Genomic DNA, 16497 nt, shown 5'->3' with positions numbered 1-16497 from the left:
TTTTTCCTGCTGATAAGGCGTTTCGGAATTATCCTGACACTTCCAGGTGTATTTCAGGATGTCAGTGGTCCAGTTTGATACGCTTCTTTCTATACTGGAACCACACCTTAAAAAGAACACCACCAATTTCTGCAAAGCAACTGATCCTGAGCAGCGGCTGGCTGCTTGAGGTAGGGTTACTACACACACACACGCAGGGATGATTGCGAGAAAACACAGAAAATCAAACCTGTTCCAACAAAATAATAACGGAAGTCGGTGTGCAAACATGATTGACATAAAATGAGATCATACTTATTTTTTAACGTGCATCAATTTCATACTAAAAAACGGATTCAGTGTGCAATGACTTTTATTCCTGAATGTGACACAGAAATGTAATGTTTCTGCTCAAACTGAGTTATATGAGTAGGTCACACACTAATATGGTGAAGAAAGGTGTCAATGAAAAGCCTGATGAAGGCTGATATAGAAGTGTTGCAATGAACTGAATTAAGCCTGCTTTGTAAATGTGTACCAACAAAGAAACCTTCAGTTATTAGTCATGGTGTCTTTTTTCCATCCCATCAAGTAATGTGCAATGTGTCTGGTCATTTGAGTCTCAGCAATTCCAGTCATTCTTTTTTTTCAGATCTAACACTGGATCTCTTTTGTTCCGTTTTTGCATTCTAAACATTTTCAGAGCCCCACTCAACAGCTGAGAGACACAGACACACATTCTTCAGGAGTAGATCACAACTCAGATTTGGAGATAAGGCAGGTGAGCTGTCAGACAAACAGAGCGACACAACATGGAGAACAGAAGGAAGAAACTTGGATGTGCCTGATTGACAGGCAGTCTGCCAAAGAGGCCTCTGCGGTGGCTGAAATATGGAATGCAAATTACAGCCATGTAGTCTCCACGGTGCAGATTCTTGTGTGCAAGTCAAGTGAAGAAATACCATTGCAGTGGATCACATTTCTAACAGATGGAACTCCTGAGTTGAGATTCCTTTTGTTTGTATTCATAATGAAAAGAGAAATGGATCAGTTGCTGAAGGAATAATAACTTCTCATACTGTGATCTTTTAGAAACAAATCTCTGCGCCAATGCTAACCAAGCGGAGAGCTATGAAATCTCCCCGCAGGGCATTTCCCACACTAGTTTGAAAGACTGACGTAGACCCTTAGCCTGACACAGTAATGCAACAATAAGATTTCATGCCAAGATATTGCAAGCATCATCAGGGCGCCTGTGTGTGTCTACCTGTACATCTGTGAGCATTCATGCATGCTGGTGAGCAACTACTGACCTTTGACTTTGGCTATGACCGTTCCAGCCGCTCCGAGGATGTCCACAGAGTTGAGCGTCGGGTGTTTGCCGATGACAGTCTTGAGGATGCGGAGTAACTCTGTCAACCGTTCCTGCACCACCGCCTGAAGACCTTCTAGATTCTCTGAAGAACAGAAAGAAAAGGAACAACATAGTTCAGTCACGTTTAGTCATGTAGGTATCTTCAAGACAAACAAAAGCTTCATTTGAGCAGAAATCCTGCTACCATGCACAGTTTGCAATCACAATTGTTCATCTATTAGTCAGAGTTACTGCCATTACAGGACATTCTGAGTCACAGATAGACTAGTGTCATATTAAATTCCTGGCATTCCTTTTCTCTTTGCTGTACATATGTCTTGAACATTTGTCATTTTCAACTTTTGAATCTTTGATGTCATCTTGTTGTCTTATCCATTTCCTCCAGACCAAACAATTGGGTGAATATTCTGTTTCTAAAAGATCGCTGCGGCTGAGAGACAGTGACTAACTAGGTTGTTGCAGCACAAAACTGCAGTGACGAAACTTTCTGTGCTTCTTCCCCGAGGCAGAGTGTGACACCATGTACACCGGAAGCGGCCTGAATCATTTCAAAGAGGTTGTACTGTCTCAGTCACGGTTATAACATTCCCAGACAGGTGACGATGAAAAATACAGAAAAGATGGCATGCTTTTTAGGGCTTTTGTGGTAACAAGTGAGGCCGCGTAAAGTAAACCTTGTACTGAAGGAGGGGAAAAAAACAGTTGACATGAAAGCCACAGATTTTATCAGTGCAACAGCTAGTGTTTTCCTTAACATCTTTGTGCCCTGGTTTTTATATGACGCAATTTGTAAACTGCATAACATTACAACGATGCTCATCATAAGTAAGAATGAATATGTGACATTTAAGAGGACAATAAAGAGGCACATATGGTAGCTGTTACTCAGAAATAATTCTCTGAATGCAGCAATTTACAGATAGTATGATCCCTACAGAGCAGCAATAAAGCATTGCGGGAGATCTTGCAATTCTGTCAGATACAACTGAGGCTTCAGATGAAGATATGTGAGGAGGAAAAGAATGTTCAAAATGCATTCAGATTAAATTCCTCCTCTCATTTTACATCCACAACACATTCGGCTATTCTATGAAAGGCATGACTTTCCTCTACAGCCAGTCAGAGCAGGGAAAGGTAAGGTTGTCAAGATGTATGATGCATGTATTAAAACAATACCATTTCTGTTATTTTTATGATCAATATTGTGTAGGAAAGTACAGAATCTTTAAAGAAACTACAGATTTTATGTCATATTTTTAGACCAAAGATGTAAATGTATATCCGTTCCAAATATGTTATCGGTCCAGAAAGACCAATATCGATCCAACCTTAGCAGATAGCACCAAAACCATTTCAGCTGATGTTAATGGTTTCTGAACAACAACAAAAAATCTACGGCATTCCCACAGATCCTTCAATTCCGCATAACCGGGTGTGTTACAAGCAATAAAGCTCTTTGGGAAAAGACAAACCTGAAAAGAAATATTGACACACATGTATCAGTGGATGCTCTGAAAGTTGGCAGCAGACAATAGATGAGTTCATGTCTAAGTCAGTATTGTGGAAGAAGCTGGGAGACTGGCTGGAAACAGATAAGTCATCTGGTTTTCATCAAGGCCACCACATCAGGCAGCAGGGTGAGATGAGAGACTGATTTTATTGGAACGTTCAAAGGAAATACAGAGGGTGTGAAAATGAGAGACTAAAGTGTGCGTTACCCATTCAAGTCCTCTTGTATTCAAACACACACACTCTAATTCTATTGGCTGGTGGGAAAACATAGCAGAAGATCTACATAATCCACTACTGAGACATAAGCCCTGGCCATCTGTGATGGTATTTGAAGAACGACAGGAAAGAGACATTATTAATAAAGATACTGGACAAAAAAGTTATTTTACTAGCTTACTAGGAAAAATAATACAAAGACGACAAATATGTATAAACAAAGGGCAGAAGTGCAGCAAAATCAAGACCCATCTTGGTTTTCAGAAGCTAACCATTTCTTGTCCCTTGCTGCCCCTCAAGGATTACAGAAACAATGTCCTGCAGAGGAGGGGGACTCACCTGCTTCCCTGCCCCGAAGGCAAGAATTCCCTGACCCCGCAAGACACACTTTGAAGGTCCCCCTCCCTGCTGACACTGACAAAGGGCCATCATTAAGGCCCCTTTTCTTCCTTTTAACTATCCCTCTCAGTTGTGGTCATCAGGGTGCTTATGGTTAGCTTAGTGGTGTTTGAAGATTTTGTTATCAAAGACGTGTGGTTTTGCTTTTAACATAAGAAGAGACAGTCCAAATGTGGTGCACACCTGAGAATTTTCCCTTAGCGTGACTAAAGGTGCTGCTGTGGAAGCACAGCAGTAACTTTGGATAAATCAACCGTTTTTCCATTCCTCAGAAGAACAAACATTTAATTGGACCTATGTGTACTGAGAAACGAAAAGGGGCAGCGATTGTCAGGAACTATCAATAACGCTGATGTCGTTGCATCAAGGACAGAGAGGTGTCCTGAGCTGATCCGTTGGATTGGAACCGAAGCCGAGGGCAGTTTTGAATGGATTGGTATTGGCTGTGTCCACTGTTTACCGTCAGCCACTGCCAGCTGTCAAAGATGCTCCATTGTCCAGAGTTATAACACTGTAATGGAGTGGCAAAAAAAACCCAAATAAATAGCAGCCAGTAGGTTCAATTAATGATATACACTCTGACAGCGACCTTCAGTGAACAAAGAATGTGTCCTTCCTAATGAGAGCAGAGCTGACACTACCTATCATGCATAAACTGGAGCAACATTTAGCAACAGTTACACATCATTTTTTATGCTGAGCTGTCAAACACTGAAATTGTTTTTCTAGCTGTAGCTATCAGGTAGGCCTACTTTTTTCTAATTGTGCACTGTGTTGCTGCCAAATGAAGGAACATATAAATGGATCAAGACTAAAAATCAGATGGAACCGAATTAAAATCAAGGTCCAGAATTGAGGCTTAAGCCCGCGTGTCCACCTAGTGTTTTGTCCGGGCAGAAAACGCTCTAGAGCGTCTGCATGAAGCGTTTGTGCTCCGAGAAGAAAAGCACTGCACGTCTGTCCTGTCTCTATGGCAACAGTTTGTTGACAATAGCCGCTGTTTAACCGACACGGCTCCTTTACTTTTTACTGCATATTTTATATTAGAGATTGTTGTTTTTTTTTACCCGATAGAGACACAGAGCAAAGAGGATACAGGGAATATCAGCGCCCGTGATGTCAACAGCGCCTTTCTGAAAAGTTTGAAGATTTTCAACTTGAGCACTCGGGGGGACAAAATTCAGGACACATAAATGTGCCATAACACATGTGACACACTGTGCATGTAAATGACTCAGTATATTCAGAATGCAATTAGGCCACTTAGATCATTGTTAATTCTTCACCCGGATTAAAGAAATACAAACAAAAGAATTGTATTTAGCAATCAGAAATGTGAATAAAGTTATCAAAACAAGGTCCGATTTAATGTGACAGCTCATACGGACCACCACCATTGTTTGCCCTTTGAATTGTGTGACAGGACCCTTGCTCAGTGCAGCATGAGACAGCTGAGAGAAAGCTGGTGAAAATCAGCCCAGAGTGGTTTTGTCACAACAATGGCATCAAAAAGGGCACTTGAAATTTGCGGCCAATTGTGGGGGGGCATGCCATTGTTTTGGTAGAGATAACAGCGCTGAGGCTCAGAGCTGGACCATATTGTTTAAAGAAGGACCCCCTGCATACGCCAACGCAGCTCAAGGCTGCCTCGTCTTTCTTTACAGTGGTGGGATGAGCAGGAGACCCAGCCACGCTTCACGCTCGGTCTGCTTCATTTGTTTTCTAAAAGATCAAGACCGCCCTCGCTTTTAGGAAAATAGATTTCGTGACAATGAAACCTATATGTCATATTTTGAAAGTTTGAGGCTTCTCCATAATGATCTGCAAAAATTTAGACAAATAAAGTAGAGGTTTAAAATTGCAATATTATGCACTTTTCTTTATAACGTGAAACATTTGCCAAGGGTCAACTGATATCAAATGATCCACTTAATGTAAGAATGGACAAAGTTTAGTGTTTTATACTAAAGACACTTCAACTGTTAAATGTGTTTTCTTTTTGATTTGATTGATGATTTCAACAAATGCCGTGAACACAGTACCTGGAGTATTTGTTTTCATTTATTACTTCCTACCACATATCAACAGAGTTTTAACAGGGATGTTTCGAAAGACCAATCACATTAACCACGAGTAATCATGCTAGTTCTATTTCTCGTCCCTTTTTTTTAACACATCTCCTGACAGCAGAGTGATAAAAAAAATACAATAATGCTAAGTTGATTGAGCACCAACTGTAACTTAATTTGGTATTGAAAAGTCAACAGTCTGGCAGTTTAAAGGATTCATCATTTACTCCATTTTCATCAAAGGTAATTCACTTCTTAGAAGAACACCACAAGACTTACAGAAAAAGCCCCAAAACATGTCTGGTACCTTCAGCAGTTACCTTCTTAAAAAAGCAACAACTGAAACATTCATGCTCAAACATCCCTTACAGGGCTTCTTTAATTTAGAACAAATACTGCATTTAAAAATATATTATTTTAGAGCTCAGTATGTCAAAAGATCTATGTGACAGAAAAGTCAAAATAAGTAAAAAGTGATTAACCAACATCTTATTTGACAGTTGATTACTAGGTTTATGTCATTCTTTAGAGAAGGAGGGAAAAGTCTCTAAAATTAGCTTCTAATATCTGGTTTCTTTACAGCCCAGTGACGGTTAGGGGATAGGGGATTTAAAAAAAGGCATTTGAGAATGTCATATGTAGCCCTGGGAAATACTGATCCCAACTATTCACTGTTAACTGCAATTATTTTTAGAAAATAATCTAGAATTGAATTAACAATTACAATTATCATTATTTGCAGCCCAAAACGATATAAAGGCCAATTTATCAGCATACATGTTCCATTTCTATGTCAACTTCAACAGCAAACCTTAAATGTTCTTTGTATTGATAAATCCTGTATATTCTTTAAATAATATTATGGATTTTACACAGGATTAACTCACTGATATATCACTTAAAATGTAGCAATACTGATCTCATAAAAAGGGGAAATGTGTCAGAAGAACTTCTCAAACTGCTTGTCCAGAATATTACCCTCCAATGCAATCAATCGCAGTTTTTGCCAAAATATTGCTCTTTACTTAAACACACATTGTGTTTAAGAGGTGACTCAGATTTAACACAACACAGCAGCTCAAACATTTGCCTTTTAAATTAATGTCTCCCCTCATATAGCTGTGTGTGGGGGTGTCCCATTGTGTCTAACAAAGCTCATTGTGTGCCTGGTGCAGAGAATGACCAATCTAATCCAAATCTTCAGGTGGCCTGACAGAGGTTACGGCCCCTTCTCCCCCCACAGATAACAACAGGCAATCAACTGGCCTGTCTGGACACGCGATCAGCTCCACATGAAACAAGCCTCTGCAGCTCTGGTGACACATTGCTGCTTGGGAAACAGCCGCCAGGTTTTACCGAGAGGCCACAGAGGCCATGTTTCCTCCTCCTCCTCTTCTCTCCAAAGAGGGAGGGTGACGGATTTACACCCCCAGCAGCAGATTATATTAGATTTTTCATGAACATCTTTCTGCCTCATTCCAGGGTGGTGACTACTAGTGACACACTCATTACCCAAAATGCCCCCTCCAAATTGAAACAGCCGCTCTGGTCCACTTGCACTAATAGGCTACGCTCAGATTATCTACAAGTCTCTCCAATCCCAAACCACAATACATTAAACACTCACTGTTACAGACTCTGCTTGCATTGCTGAGCTGCTCGCAACCTGAACTGCAACAGGTGGAATTGTTTGGTCAGGATTCCATCTCCAAACACTAATCCCCCCCTCCTGTCCAAACAAACACGACATTGGAGGGTGCCTCTCTGTCGATCCCATGCCTTGTTTGGAGACAGAGCTGGCCCCAGACATCATACAGACAGTAAACAGCAGGCACTCCATAAACAGCTACCTGCTCTCAGCCTATTAGTGAAGAGCACTCTGTGAGGTCTGGGCTTCACAGTCAGGCTAATTCTTTGACACTTCATTACATGTTTGAGGGGACTATAGCAGGTGAACAACAAGACTGCATTCCTGAATCAACAATCAGTGTGTCACAGTGTGTCAGGGAGGTGACGCAAGGCAGTGACAGAAAACCTGAAAACAAAAAACAAAGCGTGGACACTTTAACCACTTCTTAAAGAAACAAGACCAGTTTTAAACCATCAAGGAGATCACTGATCTACTATTATTTTGTTTCTGTCTTCTGAACTTTTCTGATTTTGTCATACAGTGTCAGTAAGCATTGTGCTTATTAAAGATTGTATATTTTTGTAATAGTTTAAAATGTACAGTTTGTTTAAAATGTTCCTATCACAATGTATTATCACTGTCATAACAAATCCTGCATGCTGTGTATAACGTGCATACCCAAATTATCTCTCCTTGTATATCCATAAGATACTTGCTTTGCACAATTTGTAATGTTCAACACTTGTTTATATAGACATCCATGTTATTGCTGGAGCTCTCTTTATTTGCACTGTATTTATATTTGCACCTTTTTCTCTCCACATGCTTGTGTACATAGTCTAGTCTATTCTCCAACTTTATTTGTTCAACTTTGTATTTAGGCCTTTTTTGTTTAAGCACATTGAAAGCTATAAAAAAAAAAAATACAGTCAAATTCCTCTAATGTGTACTCAAACTTGCCAATAAACATGGATTTTGATTATTGAATTGGTTTTAGAACGCTGGTTAAATAATGTATAATTGTAGGGGGTTGGACAAAACATAGACATGGCAATATATCATCATCCTGACTCGTTTGAGACAACCATTGTCTCACTATTGTTATTTTAATTAAAGAAAAATATGACACTCAGACACAAAGATTTTCCTGGCAATCTGGCTCACTTTGTCAACATCCATGAAACAAATGTGAAGTTAATTTAGCAAAGAAGACAGCGGGATAATGTCGGACAGCAGTATCAATAAGTCACAGGATTGCGTGTGATAAGAGGGGAAACTGCAGTGAATAAATATAAATCCTACCTTTTTAGGGGCATTTAATACTCTTCATCAGACAGTGTGTAGAATAATATGATTGTCTTGCAATCAACTATCACAGAATTGCTGTTTCTTGGTATTATTGTTATAGTGGGCCATGTGTTGTGTATCATATCACATAGCATCACATTGCATCGTATCGTAAGTTACCCTGCCATTCCCAAACCTAATGAGGATAAAGAATAGAGTAAATATTTTCTTTAGAGCTGCATGAACCAGATGATTGGTATTTCTAGCTGAAAAATAAAAATTCAACTCATCATTTCTTTTCTGTCATGATGTAAAGCTACCAGGCAGGGACACTGCATGTCTGTCAAGTTTTAATCCATTAATACCCTGATGTCCCAATGAGTCTCGGTATGACCTCACCTTGAAAAGTTTAAGAACTCAATCTCCAACTGAATCACCTACATTGCAGGAATGTGTACTTGGGTTTGTTGTTATAGTTTTAAACAAGAGGAATCACTAATGTCTTTGGACATGACTTTGTTGAGAAAGGTAAAATTGTGTTTTTGTTGTGTCTTGTAAATTGATGCAGACTAAACATAACACTTGCTGATTTTGGTCCCACTCACAAAGCAGCCCCTTCTCCCCCAAGCAGGCCTGATCCACAGCTGTAAATTTTTAGCAAGTCTGCCCAATCGCCAGAAGTGATGTCCCCCCTGCTAGCAGGAGCTCCACTGGCCAATCCACCGCTCACCATGACCAATCTACTGCACAAACATCCAGAGCCCATAACCATAAATCCCACCCCAGGAAACACACCCCGACCACAAGCTTGCACAAAAACATCCTTCAGCATCACTGGGGAAAGTTACTGCCCAGCAAATCTCTCCTTTCTTTTTCCCAAAAGCAGCAAGCCATTAAACCATTATGTGCTAGAATTTAGCTTTTTCTCGCGATTGAAGTCACCACCCGCAAGTGGCCACTTCAGTTGGCACAGGGGCACTTGAGTGAGAAAGGGAGATATTTGTGGTCATTATTGCTGGATGTGTTCTTTAGAGTGATTGTGGCTATTATGGCCAGTACACAGAGTTCGAGACTGGGTTTATATTTAAAAAAACTAAAAAAAAACTTTTTTATCATACAGGAAAAAAGGTAAAAAAAACCTAAAGCAGGATACTAAAAACAAGGATTACCCCACCCCAAACTAAACATTTCCAACTACGATACACATGCAGCTTTAAACAAGTTGAGCAAAATGAAAACCAGCCCATAAATAAACAACTCTAGTCTGCAACACTGAGAACAAAGGTAAACAAGTTCCTGAAACTTATAACCAAAACATTTTAGGTAGTATTACAGCTCTAAAAGAAAAGTCTGTCCTCCTGACAACAACAACACAGATACAGACTGGTACTGAGAAACACAGAACAATGCTGTTTGACTGGACTGAAGCCAGATCTTATCAGAGTGTCATGATGACACCAACAGTTGAAAAAAGCCACAGTTCACATTGAGAAGAGCACCCGTGAGTCAGCTTCAAGACATTTTCCTTCTTTGAAGACATTCAATACCACTTCTCACAAAGCTCATCACTGTATGAAGAACATTTTCTGTAGCATAATGGGGGGGATGGGATGTTCCAATATTTATCCGGAGTAAAAAAAAGTTCCTTAGCCATTTTGTTAGATGTTTGCTTTACCCTGAAGTGGAACAATAAAAGAGTTGGTGTGAAACACACACCTGTTCTTTACCACCTGAGCCTAAAGAGCTGAAACAAAGTGACCCACACTCCCTTTAGCCCAGTTATATAGGAGGAAATTCAATTTCAGACAGTGTCCTGATGGCTATCTGCTGTTGTTACAAAAGACATTTTGAGTTAAAACCTCATCCTGTTCAGCCCTCTTGGCCTCTACACTATCCATAGCTTCCACCGCACATTTCCCAACGCACATTCCTAAACTGTCTTTGGCTTGATAATGAGGGCAAACCACATTTTTAGGTGAGGTCTAGAGTTTTTCTGTTCCTGTGCAGTCCTCAGAAACAAAAGCAAAATAAGGATGTAAAATGATGAAGAAATAGGACATGTGCAACAGCAACATTTCGTAAAAATAAAGTGTGGAAGGAGCTACTTGAATAATTTCTTCAAAGTGTCGAGACGACTGCTATACCGCTTGTGATTCCTGCAGGGACCAGTCAATCAATATAATCATTAAAACCATCTCAAGGACTGCCAAGAGATATTTCACTTGGATCCCATAGAAATAGGCATCTTTTTTTTTTATTCTCTCTAACTCCAAACTTTAATAATTGACATTGTTGCCTATAAACCCTTTGGACAAATCAAAAACAAATTATTTTTAGTGCAAGATTTCAAAGCCAATTTGCCTTACACCTAACATTAGTCTATTGAAGGCACTATAGCTACAAGTGAACATTTGTTCTAAAGGAATGCAGAGTATGCAGGAGAGTGGGGGGATGGGAGGGGGACAGCAGCTCGCTCGACTCCTTTTTCATACCCATTTAAACCATTAACCAAAGCTGCCTTTTTTTCAGAGCAACAAACACACTGGTATGAAAAATAAAGAATTAGGAAAACAACCCAGACTTTTTCTTATTGTTTTTCTTCTTCTACTATTCCCATTGCACGCTTGTAATGTTGCCATCAGGGGAATTGAAGCTGCTCACTGTGTGACTTGAGTTATGAGAGAAAGACATAATAAGGAGAAGAAAGGGTTTCAAGTAGAAGTTAAATCCCACAAGAATTTAAAGAGAGATCTGATGCATCTCTTTATTATTGTGCTTTCTTTTTTTTTTTTTTTCTTTTTTTTACAGCAGACATTTGTGGGAACTGAAAAATGTTAAACGTCTATATTTATGACAACAAGTAGTATTCATATCTAAAGTCCTGCTGTTTTTGTTCTATGGCCTCCCGCTTCCTTTAAAGGCAATAATAATGATTTATGGTGGGCAACCTGTTGACATAATGACATGTGAACAATTTGCCATTTTTGGAAACCTTATGGTAAAACAATCAAATTTCATTCGAGTGTGATGCAGAGTGATGAGATGTGCGGGTCGGAGTTGGGGATGGGGACAGGGGTCACCTACTCAGTCAAAACTCATAAGCTGCACATTCTTCTCCTGGGTTACATTCTTTGACAGCCTGACTATTGTTGGGCAACAACTACTGCAGCAGTGTGACAGAGGGCACAGTTATGAGTGAAAGTGTAAATCTACACCACAAATTTGACCCTGGGGAATCTCTAAGTGTGAAGTTGTGGGTGTGACATAGCAGGTCTAGTTGACTCCAGCTTACTGCCACTGATGGAGTTCCCCTGTGGGCTTTTATCAACCAAACATGCAGCGTGCATGTGCCTCCAGCTAAAAAAAACTGGCGGGTGCCATAAGAAGAAAAATAAGCATGGTCCAAGCTCAACTCTCCATGTTTTCTCTGTATAAGGGCGGCGCTATGAGAAACACACACTGAGTCAAACCCCTTCTCTCTGCAAAAAACAATACTAACCCGCCAGATCACAACAGGGTGCATGCCTTTCAGCAAAAAAAAAAAAAAAAAAAGCACAATATCAGTTTCACACAGCAATCCAGTGACAGGGTTTTCCAAATATTAAAAGAATAACACCAGAGCTGGCATGCCTGCTAACCTCCAACCTGCCTCCATAACTACCAGATGAAGAAATAGGACATGTGCAACAGCTACATTTTGTAAAAAAAAAAAAAAAAAAGTTGAAGGCGTCTTTATAGGTGACACTGCTTGAATTTGTTTCCTGAAAGGGTCCAAACACCCTGTAGTATTCCCCAACATTATAGAGACCGGTAGCTGTCAGGCTAAGTGAACCCATACTCCAATTTGCACAATAGCAGTATTAGGAGAGGAGTATAAAGGTTTATTTCTGCTTATTAGATTAGAAAACGTTATTGATCCCAGGTGAGGAAACTCATTTATCACCTGGTCAGTTCATACACACAACAAACAATATCGACAGTACGATCACAGTACACAATAAGTAAATAAATGACAAACACCACTTAAACTATCCCGGTAAAATTTTTTGATTTTTTTTCAAGTACAGTTTAGATCTCTTTAATAATACTGTGTGGTAATTTTCCTCCCCTCAAGTGAGCAAAAGGGGTTTGATGAAAAAAAACACTTATTTCTAACCATAATCATTTTTTGCTTCATGAACGTTCTGATTAAATGTTATTTGACAAAAAAGAGGCCTCTTTTGGGAATTCAATTCAAGCTGAAGTGTTCTTTTCAAACTGAGCAACTTCGATTGATAGAACACATCCTGGGTAACTGTGTTTAACAGTCGTTCTTGATCATTCAGTGTGCCTTTATCAAAATAGAAACAGTAAGAAAGTAGAAAACAAACAGTGAGGAAGAGATCTCCGACTGTTGCAGTAAGCCCTCTGACCCCTTCAACAGATCACTGAGTCACTGATTGAATCCAGTTTGCGGAGGTAACACAAACAATGACATAAATATACTAATAAGAATCTTAGTTTATCTAAAAATGTTTGAAAAATTGGAGCCTTTCCTAAAGAGGTTATGATTATCAAGTCACCATTAAGTATAACGTCATAAAGGACTGTGAGCCTGAATATGAGGTCATGCGAAACCACTTACAAAAACATCCTCACTGAACACACGACCTTCAAAAAAGGTGAGAACCTGTCTCTTTAGGAGACAGCTTACAGGATTGCTCCAGTAGAGCCAATCACACAGATAACTAACAATACTTAACAAATAGGCCTCTGAAAAAAAACTTCCTCAAAAGTTCAGACAACATGCTCAAAAGCATAAAAGTGTCAGTATTTTTGCTTTGTTGATATTGGCAGTCTCAGATTACAGTATATCTGTAATGTTAAGATTGTCAACAAAACATATTTGATTTAAACTGTGACCATCTTCCACCAGTGTTTGTTAGCAATAAGTTAAGTACATGACTCAATGTTTACTTTTGGCCGGACAGCAAACCACATTATAGTAGAAGCAACTTGCATGACTTGTTTTACTAAATCGCTTGTGTCAGCAAGTCTGAGAGAAGAATAAAAGAAATAAACCACTAATCCAAATGGCAAATAGCTGAATGACATTTTAAGGTCATGTGGCATGATTTCATCCCCACATCCAGAATTAGAACCATGCTAACGCACTCTTATAAATGTGAAAGACTCAGAGAAAGACTCAGCACGGCGCAGGCAAAGTCTCACTCACAGAGGCCTCACTCCTCCAGCCAGAGGAATGGCTAAACAACTCACTCCCATTGCCAGGTCTGCAGCTGCAGTTAGAGCCCAGCATGGGTGGATACTGTATATATGTGTGTGTGTGTGTGTGTGTGTGTGTGTGTGTGTGTGTGTGTGTGTGTGTGTGTGTGGACATCTTTTGGAAGGACAGTAGTAATAGTAGTAGTTGAACAAGTAGCAGTCTCACATTATTAATTCTGGAGAGTGAAATTCTTCCAATGGGATGATAAAAACACCAAAAAGCTCAATCTGAGGTCTCCAGACAGAATATTATTTAACAACAGAAAAGAAGGGAACTGTATGATACACTCCACTGTTCCTTGTTTGTCAGCGTGTGTTGTAATTATTCATGAAAAATAGACCGAAAACACTATACAGAAAACAAGCATACAGTAATACACAAACAACGGTAAGCCTTGTTAAACACTACATGAGTGTTAGCGTGGGTGGAGTGTTTGTATGTGTCCGCAAACAAGAGCAAAGCCATCAAAACCAAGTGAGAAAAGAAAGTAAGTAGCCTATGACTGGCATGGTGTCTGCCTTCTTTGCATGTCTGTGTGTGGTACTTTCTGTGGGTGTAGACGTTGAGACATTAGCAACACCCTAAGCACTTGGGCACATAAGTATTGAGGCTGATGTTGTCACACTTTCAACTGACACTCCACAGGTGGCTTTCGTTGTAACATCTCAACAACACACACGGTATACCTTGATATGTAATCCAAAAAATGAATGGGTAGTACGACTGAGTTTTGTGGATGATTGTGACAGCTTAATAAAGAGAAAGTGTGTGATAAATAAAGTACGATTTAAAGCAAAAATTCCTGTGGGAAACTTGCCAAACAGAGAAATTTCAATACATTCCCTTTGTATCTACAATGGAATTTGCTGGCAGATCATTTAAACACAGTGTCTCAGTCCAAAGAGCAAGGGTTCCTTTCTAGACAAAGTGACTACAAATACAGAGAAAAGATGGAGAAATCCATCATGGCAGAGATAGATTAGAGACACAGTGTCCATAGACAGCAGAGCAAAACACTTTCAATTTCAAACAAAGTTTTAAATCATGTGGAAATTGTCTAACTTTCTTGATGGTAATTTTTTTCATGTATACTTGAATGCAACACATCCCCCACCTTTATCTGCGGTATGATGAATGTATGTCAATCTTGGATATTTAAGGAATCCAGACTGAAGAAAATGTTGGCAAAAAAAATGTCATCAGAGGACTTATTCAGAAAATAACAAATGTGTTGCACTGAATATGTCAAATATCCCAAGCTAGATTTTCTTTCAACTACAGTGTAACTATATGACGTTGGACTTCCCTGACCTCCACATTCCATCTCCCTGCTCAAACTCACCTTTACACTGTAAAGCCTCCTTGAGGTTGAGCAACACATCAGCGAACCACCGTACATCATTCACCAGCTGCATCACATACTCTGGGTCAACTCCTGGGGCCCCCACTGGGTGTGACGTCAGCCCCATGCTGCTCAGAGGATTTTGGCTTTTGGAGCTGTGTCCAATGTCCCAGGGCTTGGTGGATCCAGCCGACAAAGACCCTGTATGGGGCTTGGAGAGGTATCGAGGGACACTCTGGGTATACTTCGTCCCACCACCACCACCATCGACACCACCACTGTGGCTGCTGCTCTTCCTTAGCATCCCAGCAGCCACGGCAGCTGCCACCCTTTCCAGGTGGTGCAGCAGGCAAACTAACTCCTGAAGTCACCACGCTGCCCCGGTCCCTGGATGGCTGAAACGAGACACAAGAGAGAATGCAGGGTGAAGAAGATGATTACATGTGTGGGTGGTCTCTCCTCCAAAACTCATAAATCCACACAGTTAAATCGGTACTGTTAAAGACATACTACATCTGTAATAACCACTCAAACCAGAGGACCTATAACAAACCATCCAAAAATAAATAAATAATCCATCTAATCTACTTTCTAAGATAGTCACGTCTTTCTTTCTACTTTTCAAATTAGAAACTACATTTTTTTTGTAGTACTAATTTTGGAGATAACAAAAACATATTTATGAACCAATTGCCTTCCATAACATACACTTTCTTAATTAGTTGTTTTCTTTTCTTTTAGAATAATAATATATATTTTTTTTTTTTGTTTACGTTACGTACAATGACTAACACGTAAACGTTACCTAGTTAGTTTGTACAATTACCTTACTGTCAATACCTTAAGCGCTCCCACACATTTAACGAAAAAGACAATACTATAAATACAATTTAAAGACAAAGAGAAGTAAAAATCACAGGAGGCAAATACAAAATTTACAAAAAGACATCGATAACAAGTCTCTCTCTGTGGACAGTTTTACAATGAGGATGCTGCTGGAAAAAAACAAAACTGTCGACCCGGGTCATAAACTGCTTTGCTGTTCCCAGCCAAAAAAAAGTCTATTTTTTTTAACTCACCTGTTTGACAGTTTACCGACATAATGGCCCCGATATCCGAACAAAACTTTCCTCAAGTTAGCTTGCGGGAACCCAGAGGCTTTTCCGAGAGGTAAAACAAACTGCAACAACGCCTGAAAGTTGACCGCTTTGAGTGACTGTACATCGAAAAGTAGTCTACAAATCAGCAAGCTCTCAAGTCAATCGTAAATTACTAGTCGGTTTGTGTCACATGACGGTAAAGACGCGTTCTGATTGGTCAGCTCCGCCTCAAACGGAATGGAGCTGTGATGCCTTCACGTGCTGACGGATGTTTCTGTATCTGATTGCACTAGATTGGTTTTACATGGTGATCTTGCCATTA

At 39.8% G+C, this 16497-nt stretch overlaps 1 protein-coding gene across 1 annotated transcript in view; it reads right to left on the bottom strand.

Annotated features, from left to right (window-relative positions):
* The window catches only part of LOC109981121 (rho GTPase-activating protein 29-like), a 35115-nt gene extending 18801 nt beyond the window's left edge, over positions 1–16314 (bottom strand). The window contains exons 1-3 of the mRNA XM_020629773.3: positions 16155–16314; positions 15076–15470; positions 1293–1436 (exon numbers count right to left, since the gene is read on the bottom strand). Of these exons, the coding sequence (XP_020485429.2) occupies positions 1293–1436; positions 15076–15379 (448 nt within the window). The 5' untranslated portion in view covers positions 15380–15470; positions 16155–16314. The remainder of the gene's footprint in view (positions 1–1292; positions 1437–15075; positions 15471–16154) is intronic.
* Between the last annotated feature and the right edge of the window lie 183 nt (positions 16315–16497).

Source organism: Labrus bergylta, chromosome 4 (assembly GCF_963930695.1).
Source record: "Labrus bergylta chromosome 4, fLabBer1.1, whole genome shotgun sequence".
In the NCBI taxonomy this organism is placed as follows: domain Eukaryota; kingdom Metazoa; phylum Chordata; class Actinopteri; order Labriformes; family Labridae; genus Labrus; species Labrus bergylta.
The sequence above is the reverse complement of the archived record's forward strand: the minus strand, read 5'-3'. Positions and strand labels throughout refer to the sequence as shown.